This window comes from Euprymna scolopes, chromosome 19, assembly GCF_053919585.1.
Source record: "Euprymna scolopes isolate OS-2025 chromosome 19, ASM5391958v1, whole genome shotgun sequence".
NCBI lineage: Eukaryota > Metazoa > Mollusca > Cephalopoda > Sepiida > Sepiolidae > Euprymna > Euprymna scolopes.
In genome coordinates, this window is record NC_136500.1 from 82,999,982 (window position 1) to 83,018,209 (window position 18,228).

The following is an 18,228-nucleotide window of genomic DNA, read 5'->3' on the forward strand; positions in this document are numbered from 1 at the left end:
CAGAATTCATTCTTGTAGGCACCCAAAAAATTAATTACTGAATGTTATTTTCTCTTGGAAATATTGAAGAAATAACACTAGAATTATTTGATAAAAATGGAATTCTCAAACAACATAAAAATATTCTGTTCCGAAAATGACATTTGGACATAGCTTGACATCAAATATATAAAAGAACTTGAAAGAGAACTTGAATGCCTACTAGACACTATTGTCAAATGTCTAAGTTCTCTCTGCATAGTATTTGCAGCTCTTAGTTTGGCTACAACACACTGGCTTATATGAGGAATGGTGCACCTTCTACAAGTGATGTTTTCTATAATAATAAGTGATGTTTCCTATAATAATAGCACTGTTTGATACTCCATCAGACTAGATGAATTCTTTTGTAATGAAGCCACAGAGACGTATGTAGCATCAGCGGCAACTCAAATATGCAAATGACCAAGCCATGGTGTAAGTTGACGTCACAGTGAAGGAAGAGAAAGAAAAGTGGAGAGAGAGAGAGAGAGAGAGAGAGAGAGAGAAAAGGAACCATGTGGGCAGGAAGAGCAACTTGGAAGCACGTATGAGGGCAGGAGGAACTTTTAAAACAAGATGCAATACGAACTTTGAACAAAAATGGTCAAATGACCATGTGTCATGGGGCAAACTGCAGACTTGGCAGTGGAAACAAAAGCAGATCATTAAAAACCCCACATGGCAGTGACTGGAGTTAAGCAAACATGTTCACACGGGAGGAGAAAAAACACGTTTGACACAGAGTTTTTTTAACCATATGAAAAGACTGTTAAAACCAGGATGCAGGCAGAGTTTGGAAAGTACCATGAATAAATGTTTTTTGTTAAAACTAAAAAGAAAAAGCCAAGCAGAATTTCCTTCCTTTTTTTTTTTTTCTTTGCAATTGTCTCTGCATGTAACAATGATTCTGTGTTAATATGTCATTGCAATGTTACACTTGTCCTGGAATCTGGTAAAAGACCAAGAGACCACAAGAAGGATATACTATAATACAGTTTAATTAGTGAAAGAAATAATATAAAAAATACACTCGACTAGCTAAAACCATTATATACGATTTCCCCACTCTCTAACTGTGCCTAAATCTAAATGCAGATTCCATGAACAAAACTTCTTTCCCAGAACTACCCGCCTGCTTCCCAGTTGAATACAACATGGTAGCCTTCAAATCCAATGTCCATCCTCATAAATAATCAAATTCTACCCAATTCATATCATCAATTATTACTACACTATCACCTTACATCCATTAACCCTTATCCTTAATTGGCCTTTGAGCCTTGATAAGTGGTGACTTGCAAGTATGAAAAAAAGAAAAAATTAACGTTAATTTATTTATTGCGGACTATTATCCTCATCTTTCTGAGTTGTTGTTTCACAATTGTGTCACATCTGTATAGATGTTAAATGTTTTATGGCATGTCAGCCTAAAATAAGTCATTTTACGCCAGATCCATTTAAAAAAAAAAAAAAAAAAAGAGAGAGAAAAGAAAATTACTGATTTTACTGGGTAAATATTTCTAAAGTTTGGCAAAGATTCCCAAGTTCAAAAGGATGCACCTGAAGAAGGTCAGAGGTTACATTAGCAGAAGCATGAAAATAACAACCAAGATAAGTGCAGTAGTCCAAATAATCCAAATAATAAATCTTTGTCTAAAAACATTCTGAAACCGTTGCATTTCATGCTAGTGGGGAAAAATGTAAGTTAAAATCCGCATAGATCAACCTCCTGCACCTCCTCAAGATAGAAGCAACTCTTGGTTAAGGAAAACAGATCCACAGTAGAGTTAATAAAATATTGTTTAAAGTTGAATTACCGTCATCTTTCTTTCAGGAGTGTTCAGCAACCCGACTGAGAGAAAAGTATTCAGACTATATTGTTTAGCCTCATCCGAGAAGACAACATTCATATATTGGATAGATAACAAATATCAACAGTGATGAGAGCAATATAAAAAAAAAAAAAATCAAAAGAAAACACAAAAAATCTTTAAAAAAAAAAACGAAAAAAAAAAAAAAAAAAAAAAGAAAAACGAGGTAAACAATTTTCATTTTGTGTATCCTCATTTTACAGAAATTTTAACGTTCAATAAAGTCAAATGCATTTTCTGGATCCTTTTGCATGCATAGATCTCAGAACTGACTCGACGGAAGGAGGTTGATGGAATATAGGGATAACTAGGAGCAAGATGCCTATGTGTGGGTTGATTGTCAGATAAGGAAGGATGGGTATAAATGTTAGGCATATCCAGGTTAATGCATTAGAATTATCTGGTGCCTGAAAACCAGCATTTTGGCTAGATGAGACTCAAAAAAATCTTGGAAGACAGCTCATCTATGAGAAGAGAAACTGATCTCAAACCTCTGTTGCCTTGTGGCAATATCCACTTATAATAAAAGTTTTAGAGTCCTCAAGACGGTGAGAGGCTGAGATTGCTGGTATTACTAATACATTGTCATTAAGATAAGTACATTCAAATATCTCACCTCTTCTGGACTCACACAAAGAAGATATCTGCCAGCGCGCGCGCACGCGCACAGAGAGAGAGAGAGAGAAAGAGAGAGAGAGAGAGAGAGAGAGAGAGAGAGAGAGAGAGAGAGAGAGAGAGAGAGAGAGAGAGCATGTTTAAATATATCTTTAAGGCACCTAAACTTTTAAGCTTACAGTTCTATGGTGTTTTTAGAGACTGATATATTCATGTGATTCTATCTCTTCTAAATAACTATTCGACCATTCAAATATTCCCTAATCTTTCTGTGTGCTACTAATTCACTTGTTTATATGTTGTTTATATTTTACCCAACTTATTACTTTTGGTACTCATGTAGGTATTGATCCTGATGTAACTCAGTGTTTGCTAGGTTTTCCCCGGAACATGACATCAACAGCTCGGGTTCTGCTGCTGTCTGACGGAACATAAAGCCAATTACAATGTCGTGCGATGATTTTCAACTTGTCAATGCGTGTGTTCAATGCGTGTGTGCATGCGAGCTGAAGATCCGAGTAGCAGACGACAATTTGGAAGAGGATAAAAAAGGTTGCTCATTGAACATGGAGTAATCCTGGCAGCCATTTTTTTCACAACCGAGGAATTAGTAAAGCCGTTCTTAACATGGGGAGGTTGGGAAGAGGGGTGTTTATTCCAAAAGCTGTTCTTAACATGGGAATTTGGAGGGGTGTCTATTCTGATAGTTGTTTTTAACATAGGGATGTTGAGGGGGGGGGGGTCTTTTTCGAAAGCCGTTTTTAACATGGGGAGGTTGGGGGTGTTTATTCCAAAAGCCATAAAAAAAAGTGAAAAAATACCTTGGCAAAAATTGCGGAGAAGGCTCTGTTTTATAGTTATTTTAAAAATGGAACAGAAACTTATGTTACATCAGACAGCAGTAGGACCCGAGCCGAGTGAATGCCAAGTTACGTCTGGATCAATATCTGCATGAATACCTTACTTTGCTCCACACTTAATGACTGTTATATAATGCAATGTGAAGTTATTTTTTCTCACTGTCAATAATTATCAAAAAGTTGTGGGACACCATATTAACCAGTTTTAACTTTGTTGTTATCGGAAAGTAACTAAATAGTTTTAAGTAGTACAATTCTGGTAAAAACCTTTTTTTATATATCTCAGTTTTTTTTTGTTTTGTTTTACTAGGGAATTAAAGGACACTCAAGGAAATGAGTATCAGGTGGCCGATGAGACAACACTAATGATCGATAATGATGGAACTTGAGTAGGGTTTAATTATTTAAGAGGACAGTTCAACAAGAGCTTGTTTACATTCAACTTGAAAACGATCATGTTATAGTCAGCTGGAAAGCAGTCTCACAGTATTGTGTTTCATAGATGGGCAGTTCTAGGAAATAAACTTTGATCATGGAATCTTTATTTCATTTTAGGCACAGATAGAGTGTAAGGAAAATTGTTGATAGTTGTTATAGCTAGATGAGTGCCTACTGCGAATGATTTTGAGGGGAGGGATATAGATAGAAGCTCAGTCGAGCACATACAAGGAAAATAACGACAGCGCAGAGACGGCCTCGCAATAAAATACTGGTCTACTTTAGTACCAAATTCTGATATTGTCTTCGACATATTGCACTTATTCTATCTATATTCAATAGATTTTATATTCATCAGCATAAAAATAAATATAATAAAATCATATAGTATGCAAAAAATAGACAGTAATCCAAAGTACTTTGATAGTTTGCGGCAGCATATATGTGTCTGTGCGTCTGTAGTCATGATGATTCGGAAAGAGGAGGAGGGAAGTTATGAGGATATGAATTGAGTAAAAAAAATTTTTTAAAAACAATTAGTAATGATAGAAAGTTTCAAAATTTCAAGACTATTACAGAGAAGAAGTTGCGGTGGAAGAGAAATAACTTAACTCTTTGGATCAGTGAGCCTGCTTCAGTGAGTACCATTTTTTTTTTTTATTGTTTGACTCTACACAAGAAAGCGACAAAAGTGGGCGACCACAGGTGCAGTTGAAGGTGCATATGGAAGCTGATTAGTGGGGGGGGGGAGAAAATAATTATTTTTTTAGCTATAAACAAAAAATCACGTAGTTGCCCACTTTAACGTTTTCCTAGGAGACAGTCAAAGAAATTTGTTCCCATCAGAGCAGAGGATAGTTTAAATGGATTAAGAAAATGCAAACGAAATTTGCCATAAATAGAATGTAATAAATTTCAGAAGCTAAATTCAGAAATTAAAAAAAGTAAATTAACTTAAGATTTATTTCGATAAAAAACAATAAATATTTATTTAAAAAAAAAAAAAAAAATGGATATTTATTGTTTTTTATAAAAATATTTAAAAATAATTCTTAATTTAAACAACAAAATCAGAATGTAAAAGAAAAATTAAATTAAAATACAAAAGATTAATTTATAAATAACCTTTTGTAAACTTAATCACAAATAAATAAATAGTAAGTAAATGTTTAAAAATCTACATTTTCAAATTAAAAAGTGAATCAATTTAGTCAAAATAAATTTACCATTTAGCTTTTTAATAAAAATAAGTTAACATTTTTAAGAAAGTATTCTTAAATAAAAAACTAAATAAGAAAAAAATGATTATTTATTTTGAAATAAAATATAAAAAATTAACTAATAAATAAAAAATAAAAGGACTAAATAAAACTTTTTAAAAATAAAAAAAAGAAAGAAAAAATAAAGAAACCTTTTTGTTTTTTTGTTTTTTTAGATTGATCCAAAGCAAAATGATCATTTAGTTTCATTGTAACTTCAGAAAAATTTGCAGAAAGACAAATACTGAACAAAGAGCTGAAGAGGAAAATGCCTTTGGCAATGCAACATGTTATGTACTGGTTGGGAAATGGGATGATAGCGCCATGTACAGAGAAAAAGATGAAGAGATGAATATTAAAAATAATAAGAAAGACAAAAAAAATAAAATGTTAATTTTTAAAATTTAAACATTTTCGGTTTTACTCACAAGCCAAATTTTACCATGTTTTTCCGCAAGTTCAAACTTAAGGATGAAAACAAATACAAAAGAAATTATTATTATTTTTTTTTTTACTCATTAGCAAGTTTTAGATACCTTAATACCGATTTCTTACTTGTAAATTATGTTTAAAAAATAAATAAAAATAAATTAAAACCAAGACACAGATAAAACATCAACAAATATCATTAATCAGAAAAATGACTTGGAAACAATTTTTTTTTTTCAAATTACATTCCTCAGCCATCTTGAAGTTTACAACTTCCTTCCTGTTGTATTTACCTGTCTATACAAATTTTAATTTTCATTCTGCAAACATTAAACCTATATTTTAAATGAATTTGCTTCCATGATGACAGTCATTCTAGTAGGACAAAGAATGACCATCAAGTTGAATGTGTGTTCATCAAAAAAAAAAAAAAAAATACAATGGTTTTTCTGAAATAATTCAACTGGCACAAACCCAGGAATGTTTGGTTATAAACAAATAGTCAGGGATAATTGACTGATGTGTATTACCGGCTATAATATAGAGGGTCATTTTGCCAGCCAATCCACCGGCAGTATACATGTAATTAAATGTGATATAAGCAGGCACAATCTGTTCACCAGTTGTCTTCTGAATATGTTGGGTTTGCGATTCTACTACTTCCTGTTGTGTATATCTGGTTATCCTGCCATTTTTTTTAATCTGCAAATCTATTGTTCCTGTTTCTCATTGGTGCCCATTTCCATGATCTACTTTCCAGTTTTGTGTAACTGAAAACCCTGAAGTAACATAATCAGAAGACTTTGATTAAAAAATTTAGTCAATTTTTTTTTTAAATATTTGTCCACTACTTACTTGACAAAATATGCTCAGTTAACAATCCGAGTCCATGACAAAAAGATTGGGGGGGGGGGGAAGAAACATCTAAACTAAAATGAGTTCACTTAATCCCTGGCAACGTCAGGTAGGTAAAGCTAGTTTTAATATCCACATAACACTCAATAACTTTATTAGTGTACACACAATTTTCACTCTCATAAATGTTTAGTTTGGTTTGAAAGAACATTTAACTTTTAGAAATTTGTTATATATCTAGCATACAAAGTTATCGGACCTCCAAAGTCAGACCCAAGTAGCATTTAAACTGACAAATCAAGCTTTGTTTCTGAATATCCAATTCTTATGTGCTTTTGCTGTACCATGCTATTTTATTTACCTCCTCTCTAGGAGGTAAGACACAAGGTCAGATGTGGGTTTGATGGAAGTGTTTCTGTGGAATGAACTGAATTTGAACTAAGCCCACTCAGGTTTCCAGTCTATGTCATTAACCATTTAGCCACCATCTATGTTGTACTATGTTGTTGGCAATATACTAATGTACTTTGTTACAAATTATTTAAAATATTACTTCGTCTGGCACAAACGATTGCTTACATGTAACGTTTTAAATTACATCTAAAATGTAAATTTATCTAATCAGATTTTCAAACTCGAAACCAATCAGCTTTTAAGCTGAGAAACCAAGGTTTGCTTATGACTAACCAATTTTTGTTTATTATTGTTGTACCATGTTATTTGACAATATAAAAATATATTTAGAGTTACATTTTATTTCTAAATATTTCTTGGTCCCAATCCAGGCGACTGCTATGAAACATTTTTATGTAATCATCTAAAAATAGAAATCAGCAAGAGCAGTAACTAATTTTTTTAATTCATGACTATAATATAAGAGTTGTTTATTTTACAACTAATTTTTTTTTCTTTTTCTATATAAGTTAAAAAAAAAAAAATATGTAAGCCAATAAAAATGAAAAACTTTGATAACTTCATTGCATCCTGTACAATGCAAGATACATATCGCTCATTTTAATGTAACAAACAGGCAATACCAGATAGCCTCGATAATGTATGCACAAATTTTAGTTTCAAAAATGTTTAGTTTGTTGGTAGGAACAGTCAAATCGTAGAAATGGATAATTTCTTTTATTTCTTAATGGTTTAGCAATTCCACCAAGTTAACCGATCTGCATTCTCTTCTAATCCACAAAATATTTAAAACGAGGAAAGAAAAAAATAAAATAAAACAATCAATTTTGTTTCATTCCCAAATGATCAGTTACATTTCAAGTGAATGAAATAGTTTACAAATGTTCACTCTAGGAATGCTAAATAAAACTGGCCTGACAGACGAGGTTCCAGGGGGATATGAACCACATGACTAATCAAAAATATAATATTACTTTTATACAAGTTATAAATAACCAAACTATTACTACCGATCTCAAAAGCAGCGTTCAAAGAGAATGAATAAAAGATAGTATTTTTCGTTTTTTTTTGGTTTTTCTTAGTGTACAGATATGCTGGTTATTTCCCATTAGTTATGAAATCTCCGAAAGGTTACATTCATTTAAGAAAAAAAAAAAAAAAAAAAAAAAAAAAAAAAACCCGGTTATATTTTTATTCATTGATGAATAAAAACTGCAGCTTTTTTGCATGTGTACGGATGAGTTAGTTATCTGCGATTAATTATGAGAGGTTGTAAAAAGCCACCCTCATTCATAAACCAAAAAAAAAACTAACATTCTGTTCATGTTTTACAAATCAATTACTTATATGGTCTTAGTTACAAGCAATTTATTTTTAAATGAAAGTCGCTCCAGACATGGTATGAAGCCATCTGAGGTAAAGAGATAATCATAGTAAAAAGGGAGAGAAAGATAGAATCACTAAGATAAACAAAGCCTGAAAGTGACCCCATTACCAGCGTTCAATCATTTGGAGTCCATATAAGCTAGCTAAAAAGTAAACCCTGAAGAGCCCAATGGAATGAAGTATTAGTGGAGAATAGTAGTGCCTTGCATAACATTTAATAGGAAGTAGATTTTCTTAGCTCAAAATATGTGGCATATGATAGCAGCATTTTTTGTTAAAGAAAACAAAAGTATTTGCTTTCGCTGTAACAGAGTGCGGACGTGTGTATAACAGCCAATGTATGCAAATAACCAATCCATATGAGAGGTGATATCACAGTGATGAAGAAGGAAAGAAAAAGATTATAAAAAAGAAAATATGGCCAGTGAAGGACAGAAATAGACATGTTACACACATAGCCCATAATCGACAGGGAAAGATGTATCCTAAACATGGTCGGAGAAAAACAGAGTACCATATGTTTGACACAGCAGCATCTTGTTTGAACATTAGAGTATGAACAGACTTTTGAACAAGAGACAAGGCATTATTCTGGAAGTACCTGTAAAGAAATGTCTGTTCTTTCAACTAAAAAAAAAATGAGTCAAATTCTTTTCTTGTCTTTGTTTCCTTCCAAATGTCTGCATACAACGTGTGGGTCCCGATTGTTGACATGTAACGATTATATTACAATGCTTTGAAAATTCATCTGTTACGTTATAATCTAACAATACCAGAAATGGATGCCATCTTTGTTATCAGCAGCAAATGCAGCTACTAATAATAGTAAGTATTAATAATCTTCGCCTCATGACTTGTTCACTTGGCATTAAAATCAACAGAGTCTAGGCAATTTCTGAAATAATCTTTTCCCTGTTGATTGCGGTATGATACTGGTTCTGTTCAGTTCTATGAGATCCACTCTCTCAGGCTTTGCTTTCTCTCTTTGATAGGGATTAGCTTATTGCTAATCACCTCAGACGTAGCCCAGAGTGCTTCTCCTTAGAAGCGCTGACTCTTCGATCCCACTTTCTGAACCTCACCGTGGTAGAAAAATAAATGCCTATTCTCTCATTTATTACTAATTTGATGTTTGGACATCTTAGATTGTTTCCATACTGGCAAGTCTCAGTGGCCGGAATTTGTGTGAGACTTTAGGATATTTTGCAATATAAAATTTATTTGAATATATAGAGTTTGTGAAACAAAATGTAAGATCCTGTAAAGTAGCTTACTTGTTTTATACCAATAATGGTAAGTGCTTTTTGCTAATGGCCAGGAGAGGAGGGGGGGGGGTAACTTTTGGTCGTTATACCTAAAACTTTATAAAAAAAAAAAAAAAATGATACTTGATAACCCTTTTCTAAACATTCATCATTATATGGTGAAGATTAAAGGTAAGTGAAGTAATCATAAGAAAGAAATGACTCCCTTCCCTACACCTTAGTATAGTAGCTAACAAAAAAAGGAGCCTTCATATCGCCCATGGTTATGATTCTTCACTTTCCTTTTTTTTTTTTTTTATACCTAATAATAAAGACAGTTGCAATCAGAACTCTTAGAGCAATATCCAAAAACTTTGAGACTTATGTGAAGGGAATTAGAATCTCAAAATAGAACTTGGGGAAAAAGTTAAATATAACACCAGACTGGATCATGAAAAACTGTCTGATAATTATATTAGTACTACTATTCTAAAGTGCTGTCAATCTTCTCCCATTGAAATCAATACCTCAAAATAATTCCCATAATGCCATACTAATTAGATTTGAAATGTATACAGTCCATGTTTTTCTGATTAGTTGTCCTTTAAATAACTAAAAACAAAGACAATGAACTCAAAACAAATATTATCTGGACTCATTAATAAACCAAGAATGTTTTTTGTTTTGTGTCATTAATTTATTTCAAATATATATGTCAGTGAAAATGGTCAATGACGGAAAAAAAAAATAACATGTAAAACAAAAAAACAATTACAGTTTCTGTGTTTGGGCAGGTGGGCTTAGAAACATAGACACAAAAAAAGAAATAATTAGTTCTATTATTTATTTATTCTTGACAAATCATCATCATGCATCAAAAGATTGAAAGTCTTGGAAGATGTTTACATTCAATGATTTTATAGGCATTAAAACAATAAAATAAAAATAGCTATAATATGATGAAAATTTGGTTTAATTATTAATTTAACGACTAAACAATATTGTAATGATTAATTTCTCTTTCAAAATCTTATTTAAGAAGAATATAATTTTGTAAAAATAAACCCAAAAAAAACCCCGAATATATTAAAAAATATGGAAGCAAAAAAAACCTAAAAAATTTTCAAAAAGTAATGCAGCAAAAAAAAAAAAAAAAGATTCAAATTTTACAGAAAAAAATGTTCTCTTCTTTTTTATTCATTTAACATGCTTTTTTCACATTAGATGCAGGTTGCATGGCGGCAAAGTGATTTTCTCCATGCAGCTATCATATACATTGATGTTGACGTGCCATTGCTTGAGGTCATTTCTGACCAAATCATTCCTAGTCTTTCTCAACCCATTTTTTCCTCACTTACCCTATACTGAAATGTCTGTACATCTGTTTATCCAACCCGAGCTTTATTAAACATGAACCATACCACTATAACAAAGAGCTGACTCTAGACTACACACCTTCAATCTCAATAGTAGAAACTCAGAACCGATGGTCTTCAAGGTGCACAACACAGATCCACCAAACCAGAGCTTTGTTATTCCTCTGCATCCTCAGAAAGACCAAACATTAACCCATATGTAACCTGGCACTACAGACATAGCTGTTGTAAACTTAACTCAGAGTAACAAGCTAAGAGCAAATGACAAGATGGGAAATAGCTCACAAAACTTGTTTCCCATGCAGTCTGTACACGTAAGATCAAACATAATTCACATTCCCCTAACCCCTCACCAGCACAGATCATATCATTATTTGCAATTTGAATTCAGAGCAAGAAAGCATGCAATATTCTAATCATAAATTATTGATCGTGCCATCCAAACACAGAGAACAAAAATGGCTTTTCTAAAGAACAGGTACTTTGCAGGAATTTTGGCAATTAAATTCAACAGAGCATAGAAAGACAAAATAAGAGTTCTTCAGGTTATAAAAGTAATGGACTCAGAAATAAAAATCGATTAAAATAATCAAATATTTATTAAAATAAAAAATCCAATAGCGTAAACTAGAACAATTTTTACAAATCCTATTTCAAGCCTAATCAATATTCCACTTTTTCTCCTCTTTGCTCGAGCACAAGGCTGACTCTATGTAGCCAGTTTCACCCTCTCTATCTTTATCAGCTAGCTTACTTATTAAAAATAAGAAAACAATCTAAAGAAATAATTCTTGTCATAAACCGTCCCACAAGTAACCAACTGAAGTTCATCCTATTGATCAATGTTAGTATTTTCATAGTGTTCTTCTATCTTTCTAATCATTTCATATCACAACACCTTTGTCCTCGAGTGGCTCTTGGTCTTGATAAGTGATTACTCAATAGTAAAAAAAATGAAACATTTTTTAATAGGAGTTTTGGTCATATTTTTGAAAACACCCTGTAAGGTTAATTTGAAAACATTAGAAAACAAAAAAGTGATATGTAATATTTTATCAAATAATTTAAATCATTTATTTCTGAGATTTTCAGTGCAATACATCTACTTTAAAAAAAAAAAAAGAAAAAAAAAAAAGAAACGCCTCCTTCTAAAAAAGATGTATTACACTGAAAATCTCAAAACAAAAAATGATTTTAATCATTTAATAAAATATTTCATAACATTTTTGAGGTTTTCTAATATTTTCAAATTATAATATTTTGTTTTAACATGTTTTGTTGACAATAGTGATGATAGTGACGTGACGTCCCTGGAAGTTCTCCGTGTCATCTCAGGTTGAATCAAGTTGGTTATGTGTCCGTGATTCTTCCCTTCAAATTTTCAAGCATCAGAAAACTTTTGGCTTAAGAAAAAAGTCACAATGGTTTAAATTTGTGAGCATGAAGGCCACTCCACATTCTCCATCTTGCATGAAGAGATCAAACGCAGGAAACATTTCCGTCAACACTCCATGATTATAAATAAGAAAACTTGTATGGCCATGTTGCCTTCCGGCAATAATCCATGTTTTACCACATTAATAGCCAAAAGCCACATGATAGATCGCTTATGACATGGAGGAGATCAGTGGTGACAATAATCTGATCGTAGCAGGCAGCACAAGTAAAATAGCAACAGACAAGAAAAGTTAGAAGTCATTCACAAAATGTCTAACCTTGGAAAAAGACCAAAAACAAAATTAATAATGATGATAAAGAAAATGGATATGTTATAGCAATTGCTGGAGGAAATTGAGGTGCCTGTACATAATAGTGAAGTTTGAAATGAAAACATTTTAGGTAAAAAAACGATTACGTATTTACCTGTCATGTCAAAATTAGTATAAATTCCAAAAATTATGAAAAATGATCCAGTAGAAAATGTGCTAGATCTAGTTTTTACAAAAAATATCATACATACTACCGGTCCGACATTTTGTATATTTTGAAATGGCAGATTTAACTGAAAGTAACGGAGATAAGTCAGTTTTGTCATACAGAATTGATTGTCTGCAAAGAACTGTTCAACATCAAAACATACAATAAAACTTTATAGTTCAATAAATTTTATTTTTAATTGTTAGGATTCTTCTACTGGATCGTTTTTCGTAATTTTTAGAGTTTATACTAATCTCAACATGACACGTAAGTACATAATAATGTCTTTACCTGAAATGCCTTTGTTTCCAATCTCACTATTCTGCACAAGTACCAAAAATGAAAATGATAGCAGCTAGCCTATTAATCATGACCTTCTCTACCTCTTTACTGCCATAACAGTTCTCATTTTAACTGTCGGTGATCTTCATTCCACACCATGTAGTCATATTGCTTTGAGAAAATATATGCAGATTTCCAGAGTTCAAAAAGATGCACCTGAAGAAGGTCAGAGGTTACATCAGCTGAAATGTTGTGAAAATAACAACCCAGATGTAAATAATAGTCAAAACCAACTCCTTGTTATTTAATAAATTTTTATGACATAACAGTTGATCTACCCAGAATTGTCTGGAAATGAATAAAAACCCCTACTGTACTTCTTAACTAGATCCCCTATATCACCATTTTTATTCTTATATTTTTAATTTGTATAATTTTCAGTCTTAATTGTTTCAAGGCAAATAACTTAAAATACATAACATTATTTCCCTGGACTTCTTCAATGAAAAAACATGTTTTCTAATCCCAAATTAATGAATATTTAAGTAATTTTCTGTATGTCCAAGGTCATACTAAATCAGAATATCCAAGGTTTGTGAGCATATCTTTAGTAGTTTATAAGTTTTAGCTGACCTGGCAGAAAGAAAAAACAATTTTCATTTATATAATTGATATTTTTATTACAAACATAATGATATTTTTTAAAATATTTTATACTAACAAGGCTACCTGGCATAGCCTGGGGCAAAAGTGCAACATATTTCTATTAAAACTTCTTTCTCAGCACATTTCTATCCGTCTTTATTCCCACTCTCCTTCTTTCTCCTCCATCCACACAGACAATTCTCCCTTATATAGATTCCTTGAGGAATGAGTCGACATAAGGGAAGTAACTCTTTGATAAAAAAAAATTACTTCCTTTAATAACTCAAATGTCTATGTTAGTTTAGGGTTTAAAAATGAATTTTTTTTTCTAAATTTTAGATATTATGGATCAATAAAAGCAAGAGAATTCTTGACTTAGACTAAAGCGTTTGCCAACCTGAAGCAAACAATAATACTGACACAACCCAACATGGGCTTGAACTTTAATGTCGATACGACCTAACACAGACTGAACAGTAACACTGATAATTACAAACGTCGGTATAATCCAAGAGAAACCTGCAAAGTCACTGTCGAATGACTCAGATGTCATCTTTATATAGCTCTTGGGCAAGTGTATTCTGGTATTTTGAGGGGTGATCGGTGAAATCATGCACACACCATTCTTGAATGCTTCCATACCTGCCCATCACATATTATTCATCCAGGACAAAGCTAATCAAAAATATACCAACTTTGTTTTATAGCTTTGAATGTTTAGCTGGACATTCAAAGCTGTCATTTATATAATGGATAAACGTAAATTTATATAAATCAGCAGGGTACAACTTCAGATCAAATCTATTCTGCTATTGGCTGAATTCAATCTAAAATCAGGTACTCACAGGAGGGACCACATGAAGGTTGCCAACATCTATAGTGAAAGTGATCCTATGGAACAAACTGGATTCTACTTAGCATAATCAAGTCGGTTTATGTTGGTATGCACTTTACCACTGCCACCTCACAATATTTCATATTGGAGCGTTATATCAATTTATCTGGTTTTGTAATCAAAACCTGTCATTGCTTGTATCATGTACAGTTGCAAGTCGCAAAACTAGAAATAATCAAGAACCAAATAAACGTGTTGCTGTTTAACCTCAGTTTTAAACTGCCATCAGCCATGATACTGAAATTCTGACTCACCTCTCTTTGCTCAGAACTCAGGTGGATGTGTTCTGCCTGTTGCCGCCATTTTCGACGCCATTTGGCTGCTTCTCTCATGCGCGCCCTAGAAAAGAAGAAATAAAATCAACACGAATGAATTATCGAATAAGAACAATGGACAACACAACATATATGAATAAAAGAAAAAACAAAAAAGGGAGTCGCAGTAACATATGTTGGCAGGGGAGTTCTCAGCACATCTAAGGAAAAAAAAAAATACAGACATTGTATTAAAGCTGATGCAAACAATGACTTGTTCACCGCCCCCCCCCCCATCTACTGATGATAACCGCTGCCCAGTCAAAGTGGTGTCAATTTGTTTGTTATGTCTGCAGTGGAAAAGCAAACAATTGTAGACAAACATTCCAGAAACAATAAAGTGAGCTGTGTCCAGTTATTTATTTTTTTTTATTTATCCTATTTTTTTTACTAGTGGGTCATATCCTTTCCCACTAGATTGCCAAATCTGTTTTGTACTCTGTCTAAGCAAAATATGTGCCCCAAACAGAACCTCCCTAGATATGATGCCAGTACCCTTTCTTAGGAAGCATACAGATAGAGGATTATGTCAGGAGGTACTTTTCTGGATAAATAGAATGATCCAATCATGCAAATGATTAGTGTTGCTAATTAGTCAATGATATTTTGGACTTGATATAAGTAGACACATTTTGCCTATTTATAAATTAGTTTGCCAACAAGCTGTTGTAAGCTTGCTCCTCACTGTGATAATCAGTGTTTGTTGTAGGCAGTGATCGTTAAAAGATTGGTAGCCCTTAGTTTGTCTGTTCAAGTTTAAGGGGAGGAAAGAAAAAAAAGCATAACTCATTATTTGTAACGAAAACATAAATAACAGAATTTGTTTCTTTATTCTCCCTTCCCATACCTACAGCTGACAGAATGAACAATACAGAAATGTTTTGGAAAATTTTCATTCTTTGAAAAAAAAAAAAAAAAATTTCTTTACTTACTTTTGGTTTTTAGGTTCTGTATTTAAGATGTCTTCCCGCAGAAGTGGGAATATTCCTTTTGAGCACACAGTCAGGTTTTGGCAACTTATTTCCTCTGTACTGGATGATGAAGGGTTCAATCCCTGTAGCTGTGTTTGATCTGGCATGTGAGGCTTGTGTGCTGACAGGTCAATATAAGATCCACGTTTCTCAATTAAACTCTCTAGAAAAAAAAAAAGAAAGAAGTTAAATACATTAGTATTGGCTTTTAATGTTTAACTTGTGTCCATGTGCCATCAATATTGGCAGCAACAACTTTGGACATATTTCATAAATGCGGAAATAAACCCATTTGGTGCACTAACAATAAAGTCAGAACGTCCCGTTTCAAATGAATTTAACTTCACATGGTAAACACACCATATTTTATATATATATATATATATATATATATATATATATATATATATTAGACATTAAGAGGAGATTATAGATATATATATATAAATACCCGTTCACACACATTATATTTGTAAAAATCAAGGCAATGAAATATAAAATAAGAACATCATATTGTGTATTTTCATACGCATTACAATTGTTACTTAACCATTTGGACAATTTTTAATATTATATCATCCAAAAATATTCCCAAACAGCTACTCTTCAGACAATAAAATACACTATTTATACATATATGAATATATTTTATTTATATTATACTCTCTATTTATATTATATATTATTCATATTATACTCTCTATTTTAAGAGATCAAGTACTTGTACTTATCTCCACCTCACTCTTATATTATCTTTTCTTTTACAGTTTTCGATAGCATTCAAATTTAGTAATTGCCCCATTTTCGTATGCTATCAAAAAATGTAAAAGAAAAGATAATATATAAGAGTGGATGGAGGTAGGTACAAGTGCTTGATCTCTGAAAATAGAGAGCATGAATATATTCATATATGTATAAATAGTGTATTTTATTGTCTGAAGAGTAGCTGTTTGGGAATATTTTTGAATGATATAATATTAAAAATTGTCCAAATGGTTATGAAACAATTATAATGCATATGAAAATACACAATATGATGTTCTTATTTTATATTTCATTGTCTTGATTTTTGCAAAAATTTTATATGCATGCTCGATTATGGAAACTGATAATCATGAAGCTTAAATAATTGAGTCAATTCATTTTGACTTTGATTTTATTGGTAGATGAACATTACCGGAATTTTAATATATCAAAATATTGGTTAAAAAGATTAATAAGATAGCTATATATATATATATATATATATATATATATATATATATATATATATAAGTAGTTAAATGGATTAATCCTAATCTTATAAATACAAGACTGATAAATTAAAAAATGTATCCATTTTAAATGTGGAAATTGATGAATCGCACAGGTAAGAAATTCATTTTTATAGTATGAAAAGGTTAGTAATCGCAATTAAGAATAGGAAATTGGATCAAATGTTTGTAACATGTCTTCTTCCTAAGATTAAGGGTGGTGGTGTTTGATCAACACTGCTGGGGAGCCATGATGTAATATACTGTTTTGTTTTTAAATCCCCGAAACAGTGTTTCATGGTAAACAACTGATGATCCCTTGAAAAATAAATTATTGGTATTATAGTAAATTCGAGAGCGAGTTGATGTAGTGATTGCAGGTGATTAAATGACTTACTGACTAGATGGTTTTCTAACGAATGATAAAAAATATTTTTTTGTATAGTTTTAAAGGTTAAAAACTTCCAAGACTATATATATATATATATATATATATATATATATATATATATATTGCTTATGTATATGCAACAGGAGCTGTACGATTAACTAATTTGCATAATAGTTTTGAAAAAAGACATTTTATTAACTATTATTTGTTGTTTTGTTTTCTTTTAATTCAATAATTGCTTCATTTTAATATAATAGTTTTGTTTTGCAATACTGTTTTCTTTTCCGGACGTATATTTAGCACTAGTTGTATATACCCGGTGTTGCCAGGTTGAAAAATATTGATGGACGGAGGGTTTAGTCACATTCTATTCAAGATACACCGAATATCCTAACTTCTTACAATTTTCCTAAAAGTGGATCAGATTGAATTTATGGAGGCATAAAATACATTAATTTTCATCTATGAAAATTAAACAGGGAATAGCTTGAAAGGAAAATAACTCACAGCCTAAATAAATAAACTTATTTTCGTTTTTAATGGCAACTGGTATAAGTTAATAATAATTGATAATAAATTAAATTAAAAATAAATAGATCAACTTAATATTATATTTTTAAATAGAACAATGAAGACAATTTTATTACAACAAAAAATAACAGAGATAAATATAAAAATAGATTTTCTTTAATGTAATATACAAATGAGGTTACTCTTTGAATGTAGATTCCCCTGATTAAATAGCATATATAGAAATCATGCTGGAATGTAAGCGCGTAAAAAGTCAGTTTT

General features: G+C 31.6%; 1 protein-coding gene across 19 annotated transcripts in view; it reads right to left on the minus strand.

Annotated features, from left to right (window-relative positions):
* The window catches only part of LOC145239793 (DENN domain-containing protein 5B-like), a 410,159-nt gene that overhangs the window by 122,880 nt on the left and 269,051 nt on the right, over window positions 1–18,228 (minus strand). For 11 of the 19 annotated variants that reach the window (XM_080103313.1, XM_080103309.1, XM_080103306.1 and 8 more), the window contains exons 7-9: window positions 15,754–15,955; window positions 14,762–14,846; window positions 5,493–5,528 (exon numbers count right to left, since the gene is read on the minus strand). In XM_080103313.1, the coding sequence (XP_079959439.1) occupies window positions 5,493–5,528; window positions 14,762–14,846; window positions 15,754–15,955 (323 nt within the window). The remainder of the gene's footprint in view (window positions 1–5,492; window positions 5,529–14,761; window positions 14,847–15,753; window positions 15,956–18,228) is intronic. The other 8 variants (XM_080103314.1, XM_080103312.1, XM_080103310.1 and 5 more) reach the window with 1 other exon arrangement.